General features: G+C 37.0%; 1 protein-coding gene across 3 annotated transcripts in view; it reads right to left on the reverse strand.

Moving 5' to 3' along the window:
* Positions 1–7,500, reverse strand: part of arb2a (ARB2 cotranscriptional regulator A) — a 143,932-nt gene that overhangs the window by 28,013 nt on the left and 108,419 nt on the right. The window contains exon 11 of one of the 3 annotated variants that reach the window (XM_014012516.1): positions 4,677–4,896. The exons of the other annotated variants lie outside the window; for them this stretch is intronic. Within the exon in view, the coding sequence (XP_013867970.1) occupies positions 4,760–4,896 (137 nt within the window). The 3' untranslated portion in view covers positions 4,677–4,759. Of the gene's footprint in view, positions 1–4,676; positions 4,897–7,500 lie in introns of those variants that run through there. 3 annotated transcript variants of the gene reach the window in all.

A 7,500-nucleotide genomic window follows, 5' to 3' on the forward strand; every position in this document is an offset into this window, starting at 1 on the left:
CACACACACACACACACACACACACACACACACACACACACACTCACGCACACACACATTTCTGTGAGAGTCAACACATGACAGAGCAAACAGGATTTCAGTGCAAAGGAATACAAGGAGGATCATCCAAACACCATATCAATTCCAAGAACGAATAAGGCTGGGGTAAAGCATGAGGTGGGCAGATGTGGCGGAGTTGGTGGGGGAGGCGAAGAGTTTACCAGGGATGGGGCAGGGCAGGAGCTTAACTGGTCAGAGGTCAGGCATACAGTGCAGCGATCTAATGGCTTGTGCACTGCAGCTTAACTCGTGTTTTCCAAAAACAAGATCAAGAAACTAGGCCAGGATTCAAGAGATGAAAAACACCACAAATAGCACACTGGATAAATGAAATGCACTGAAGTTCACAAAGTTCAACCCCTTTAAAAAATAAAAATTAAATAAAAAATTGGAACATATCCTTGTTTGTCCTAATTCCTCAGAGACTGAAGTTATTTAAAAAAACAGTATTTAATATATTTTGATATGGCAACACAAAAGAATCCCTGATTAGTATTTGTGAATTTAAAACACACAAGCGTGTGTGTTACACAATTTAATTCATGCTTATTAATAACAAAATTAGTGACAAAAAATAAAATAAGATCCTTTACAGGGGCATTCTATTTACATTTCAATCACAGTCTGTGTTGCTGCTAGTAATTATTTAAAATAATAGTTCATTTTTAGTCCAAATTGCAATCATTGACTCCTAACAGTTATAAAATTGTGACAAAACCTCAATGACAAACAAGTTTTAGCTACAACTGTTTAATTTTTTTTACCATGTCACTCAAAGAAATCTAAAATATATCATTTTTTTGATCAAATGAGTAGGTGACATGGTAAACTAGTTTGCATTTGAAGATTAGAGTTTGTTTTAAGAAACAGGGACAAATGCACACTGACATCTACAACCATCTAAACATACTGTATATATTCATTCTAATCACATTTGCCACATATGAAAGACACTGCACTGTGATTTTTCCCCTTTTTTAGCATAACAATGTCTTTTAAACACTATTGATCTATACACAATAATTTCTCTGCTGATTGTGTGTCAGAGAAAGTTTGATCCTGGGGTCAGAGAGGGGCTGGAATGCCAAGTATGGGCTTAAGCTGTAAGGTATCATCTACATCAAAAGTGTGTAAGTCTAAATCACTTGAGCTGTCTAGTTTTTTGAGTAGGACCTACTAAGACAACTAATATGAACACGATCAACATGATCAACAAGAGCCATCCTGACATGTGACCGGCAGCGACACCTCAAGGCTAAAGGTTAACTTAGATTTCAGCAGATCTGAGCAGGCAAGGCATAAGCTTACAGTCAGGGAGGGGAGGGAGCATGGCTTGGCCTCCAACCCTTACCTACTAATACCCTTGAAGTTTTTACCCTGACCTAGACTTGACTTCTTCATCAGGGATGTTAGCTATACTAATTACTACCTGATAGCTGCCTGGTGCCAAATGCAATTCACTTCCCCATAATTCTTCTAAAATGTTCTCCAATGGCTGGTGCCAATCTCATTTAGTTTTCACAAAGGTTTTCAGGACCCAAAGTGCAAGCACTCATCTTTCCTCTGCCCTGGTAATTTATTTTTATTTGTTTGGGATTTTGTTATCTGGCTTCAAATTGTGCAGAGTGCAGAACTGGGTCAAAGTGACATCTGAGAATCAAATGGCATGCATGCTTTAATAAAGCAAACTAAAGAGAAGCAACTAAACATAGCATTGAAAACTGCATTAAACAATGACTCCACACATTTTAATTCTGAAAAAGTAGACCAAATGCCTCCTTTATTTCTATATAATCTGTTAAGATCAATGCAAGGATTAGGGTAAAGTGAAGGTAATTAAATAGAAAGCCACAGTCATACAGATGTTTAGACTTGGAGTGAGTACACAGGTTGTTTCAAAATAAGTGGACACAATTTAACTTTATGCATCCTGAGGTTTGTTTGCCTATCCTTGTGTTGACCTCTTGATCTGCATGTTTACTCCTTGGCTTGAGATGCAATTCTCTGCCCTCTGGGCTGCTCCCACATCTTTCAACAACAACTAGTCATATCAAGAAATCCAGAGCAAATCAATGTAAGGACTGATACTCTGTGTGGTGTGTGTCTTTGGGGCAATAACTCTTTCTATATGTGTAGGGCTATTTCTGAGTATGTGTGTGAAGCCAAAAGAGTACCTAAAGCTTTATTGTGTGTGTGTGTGTGTGTGACAGCAAAATGTTATTTTTATAATGAGCATATTTTGTCGTTTATGTAAAAGTTGAGTTGCTGCTGTTAAATTTGCAGACCAGANGTGTGTGTGTGTGTGTGTGTGTGTGTGTGATGGGGGGGGTGGGGTAAGTGGCCTGTCCATGTTGAACAGATAAGAGTAGTACCCCACAGTAGGTGGACATACTGGCTGACCAGCACAGGGGGAGAGACGGGGAATAGACAGGAGTGGTGATTTTCCACTCGCTCTGTAGTATAGCCCTTAGAGGCTCACACAAGTTATAACCAGTCTGTCTCTAGGTCACCCTGATAACATGGCTGTACACACAGCATTCTTCATATTAGGAAGACATACACACAAGTGTAAAGGAGTTTTTATCTTGCAGGAATGTATGTACTCATATCTCCACTCTTGTACAAACGCTCATGCCAGAGGACAGCATTGTCCAGCACGGCCTCTCAGAGATGACACCAGAAAATCATCTTTGGAGCTTTGAAGTAAAAAGACTTAAATTAGTGAAAGATGAAAAAGGAAATCACAATAAAAAAGATGAATCAATATAAGACATTAAAACCCACATTGCTGCCTTTTTGTGATTTAAACAAGCCCACTTAAATTTGAAAATGGGATAACTGTGATAGTCCAGCATAACAAAAATGACAGACTAAATAAGTAAAACAATTCAGCTGCTGTCCGAAGAAAATACAATACACTATGCTTTCGAGTTTTAACTCTGTTGCCAAACTACTTAAAAAAGGTGAAATGTCAGCTGACACACAGATCAAAAGTCAAAGCAGGAGCAGTGACAGGCCAGCGATGGTCAGAGGATGTTAGTGGATAAACAAGAGAAGCAGGAAAAAGAGAGTTGAGGATTAGGAGACATAGAATCAGTGAGGGATCAGTGCAGCCTATCTCATTACTTCCTGGCACAATAAGCACAGCAGCTCTCAGAGCAATTTATTAATTCTGCTTCATATGCCACAGACAAGCAGGGTTTATTACTATTTTTTACTTCAAATGCAAAAAAATTGCTTTTCATAGATAATTTGTCTTCTGTTAGAAATGGTTGTCTTATGTAGTTTTTGTTAACAGGGAGTAAAAGGAAAATAGTCAAGGTCATATTTGAAGGTAAACAAAGCTGGTCATAGAAGCTACTATGTTTGTTTGCATATTTATACAAACTTGATCTTATTTTCGGAGCATAAAAACAGTGTAATTTGAAGATGATTATAACTCAAAGACTTTCAAGGATAATGTTTTTTTCCTTAATTTTCTTAACATCTTTTTAGCAAATATGTGTATTCCAGATATATCATTGTTCATTAATGTATATTCTATTAAAAATAAAAATATAATTGCGTTAAACGTACATTTAATTCTAACTTTGTTATGCAGAGGATAAAATATAGTCTAGCACTACTGCCACAATGTATCAAAACATTTAATTAATCAGGTTAAAACACACTAATGAGAGCCAGAAAAAATGGATCAAAAATGTTGTCATGATAGGCTGCACAATAGAGGAGTTGGTTTAAATTGTAGTCTTTTAGCACAAATATTGAGGATTGGACTCCAGGCTGGACCCTTCCGTGTAAAGTTTGCATCTTCTACCTGTAAATGTGTGGGGTTTCTACTCTGGTTTTATCCCACAAACCAAAACCTTGCTCAATAAATGACAACTCTAAATTGTCATAAGTTATAAGTGTGAATAGTTTTCTTTGTGTTTGTCTATATGTGGTCCTGAGATAGACCTGTCCATGATGTGCCACACCTTTCATCCAATGACCACTTGAGACAGGCACACCCCCAGACATTCTTGGAGACAGTTTATTTTAATGAAGTATATTTTTTATAACATAGAATTAAAAAAAAAATCATCCTGCAATGGTAAGCAAAAGTGCTGCTAACAGCTTTATCTACCTGATTGTGATGTCATCGTCTCCTTTACAAGGGAAAAACCAATAATAACGAATAGCTAAGTGAAGTTGCAGATAAGAGTACAATGAGGATTGGTGAATGACAAGTTGTGCTTTGTTAATAAAAGCAGTGATAGTTGAAGTCTACGGAAGGCAATTGCTAAGAGTCATAATACTAGCTGTGGTTGGATTAGCTGTGACCCTCTGGGCTTATTGGATTAATTGCACACCAGGGAATGCATCTAAAACCAGTTCACAGCCACACAAACCCAGCATGTTGTTGTTATGGTATTTATTACTTTTTTTTTTACAGTATTACACACCACAAATTATGTAGTGTCTCACAAAGTTTCTGATTATGGTTAAGAATATGTTGGGAACAATTTTCAGCCTCATCTTTGCTCTTGATCTCGTAATATCATGGCCATCAAATGTTGTGTATGGATAGTTTATGTGGTATTTTTCTCAGTAGATGTCACATGTTGAGGTCAGAGGGAAAGGCTGGGCAGATTAAAACCCTGTATCAACTCAATGAGACGAGGCCATATGGGTAAATGAGATCCATGTCTGTGAAGCACTAATCTGGGGATGCCCTCTGAGTGACTAAAGATGGACACCACCCATTGCAGCTAAGAGGCTTGAGGATTCCAAAGCAGCAGGTGGCCATCTCTACTGTACCTTGCACATGAGCGCCCTCAGCTGCCCCAGAATACACTGAAAGAGAAAACAACAACAACAACAACTCTAAAAGTAGTTTTAAAACACTTACAGGACAAACAAAGCAATGCGAAATCTCCAACGGTAACCACAAACTGTACGTACAGTTCAGTTAAACCAAAATCAAAATAAAGACCTAGTAACTTTAAAAAGTGAGAATACACATCTGTTAAAAAAGTAAACTGTAAGTCATGAAACTCTATTTGCTTTACTGAAATTTAATAATAATAATAATAATAATAATAATAATAATAATAATAATAATAATAATAATAATAATAATAATAATAATAATAATAATAATAATAATAATAATAATAATAATAGTGTGGGATATTGAGAAAAAAATAAAACTGAAGTTCAAAGAAAAAGGAGGGGGTACTTATCAGAGACTGTAGCAGTGACTGGCTGTGAGGCGAGAAACAGAGGGACAAATGGCCAACTCTGTGGACATAATAACAGCGAATACAGAATGGCCCTCATGGGTAAATCTGGCACTAAGATGATAATGAGATTATAAAACCCCAATATACTGCAGCAAATTGTATAAGTGTTTCACTGAACCTTGTTGAACTTCCATTTATGCATCACAAACCATTTTCCCTTTTTTCACTTTCTTATTTTCATTTCCTAGAATGAAGGGAAAAGCACGAGTTGGAAACAGACAATAAATTGCCTTATGGGTGGAGTCTGAACTTAAGACCAGTTTATAGGCTTTTTTCTAGAGATCTCAAGTTAAGATGATTATGCTGTTTAGATAACTGCATATGAAATGTAAATTTTAATCTCACTTCGTATTTCTTTGCACAGCATGTCCACACAACATTACCATCTTCAGTGAGATGACCAGGTACATTACCTGCTGTTAAGGTACAATATATCAGTTCAAGTAACAGTTCAGTTTGACTAACTCCAATCTACTTAATTCAACTTTTTATGAATTCAAGTCTTTTAAAGTTTCTTTACATGGATGTGTGTAGGTAAATTTACTCAGCATCTATTAGACTGGATAAGCATCTGAAATCCCATATTTAGCTTTCTCTGTAGATGTTCTTTAGATTAAACTCTGAGCTTTGGTTGGGTCACAAAGGGTTAGCGATTTGCCCTAAAACCACTCAAGTATTATCTTAATTGTGTGCTATAAGTCATTGCTGTGCTGGTATAGGTTATTGTTATGGAAATATTTATTTGACAAAGACAGAAATATGTGGTCCAAGAATGAAGGTGGTCCATGGAATGATCAGCTGAGTTTTATTGCAACAACAGGAACACAGAGAACAACATCAGACTGTCCCCCTGCTCTCTGCTCCTGTCTCTGTGCTTCTCTGCTTCCCTGAGACAGTTGAGGCCTGATATATATTGTTTAACAAACACTATTATGTCATCTTAGCAAGATATCATCCTAAGGAAATGCTGGGTCAAGGGAAAACACAAAGATAAACACAAGTGATATCTGACCTTAATCATTCTATCTGCAGATAAACAGCATGTCACGAAAACTTAGCTTAAACCTAAACGTATTAGTTCCAGCATAGTTATCTTGTGACTAATTATTTTTATTCCCACATGTTAAAAACAAATCATTTAGACATTTGGTGAACTTCATTGCAGTCTGTCAATTGGACAGGCTGCCGGTCCAGTACAGTGAAACTTAAGACAAACATTCACATGCACATAGTCCCAGCTAAATGTACTTTGGTTTCTGCTTGTGTTCTGACTGCAGGAGAAAGCTGAAGCATCACAGATTTATGGGGTTGCAAACTCTACAAACACAAAAAACATCTTGAAATGAAGTAACAGTGTCTACAACAATGCCATATAATTCTCATTGGAGAAAAAAAGATAAAATAACTAAAATAGAAAAGAAAAACACTGAGTTACTCCACTTTACTGATTTCCTGAGCTATCCTATTTGAATTGTGTTTGTTACTTGGGCGTGTGTATTTGTTTGATTATACTTATAATAATATAATTTATTTACAAGCCAAACTATCACTGTATCACACAGTGTCACATTTTAGTCTATCAGGCACAACAAACTCAGAAGTCGTAACATCTTCTTTTTACATGTCTGAACAAATCCTCCTTGACTCGGCTTCAGTCTGTGCAGAACGCTGCAGCGAGGTTATTAACAAAGACCCACAGGAGAGACCACATTACACCTGTTTTAGCCTCTCTGCACTGGCTCCCTGTGACTTTGAGGAGTCATTTTAAAATTTTAGTTTTAACTTTCAGAGCACTTCATGGTCAGGCCCCCAAATACATACTGGACCTTCTGAAGCCTCTCTGTCCATCCAGGACTTTGAGGTCTTCTAATCAAATGCTGCTGATGGTCCCTCAAACTCATTATAAAACCCGTGGAGACAAAGCTTTTCAGGTGGTGGCCCCGAGGCTCTGGAACGCTCTCCCTCTGTCCCTTCGCTGCTCAGATTCTACTGACTCTTTTAAGAAACATCTTAAGACATTTTTATTCAGACAGGCTTTCAGTTAAGTGCTTTTTATTGTTTTAATTGTTGTTTTTATATCTGTGATCTGTTTTATTGTTTTAAATTATTTTTGCTTTCTGTGAAGCACTTTGTGATGTTTGTGTCTGTGAAAGGT

The sequence above is a fragment of the Austrofundulus limnaeus genome, unplaced genomic scaffold (assembly GCF_001266775.1).
Source record: "Austrofundulus limnaeus strain Quisiro unplaced genomic scaffold, Austrofundulus_limnaeus-1.0 Scaffold92, whole genome shotgun sequence".
NCBI lineage: Eukaryota > Metazoa > Chordata > Actinopteri > Cyprinodontiformes > Rivulidae > Austrofundulus > Austrofundulus limnaeus.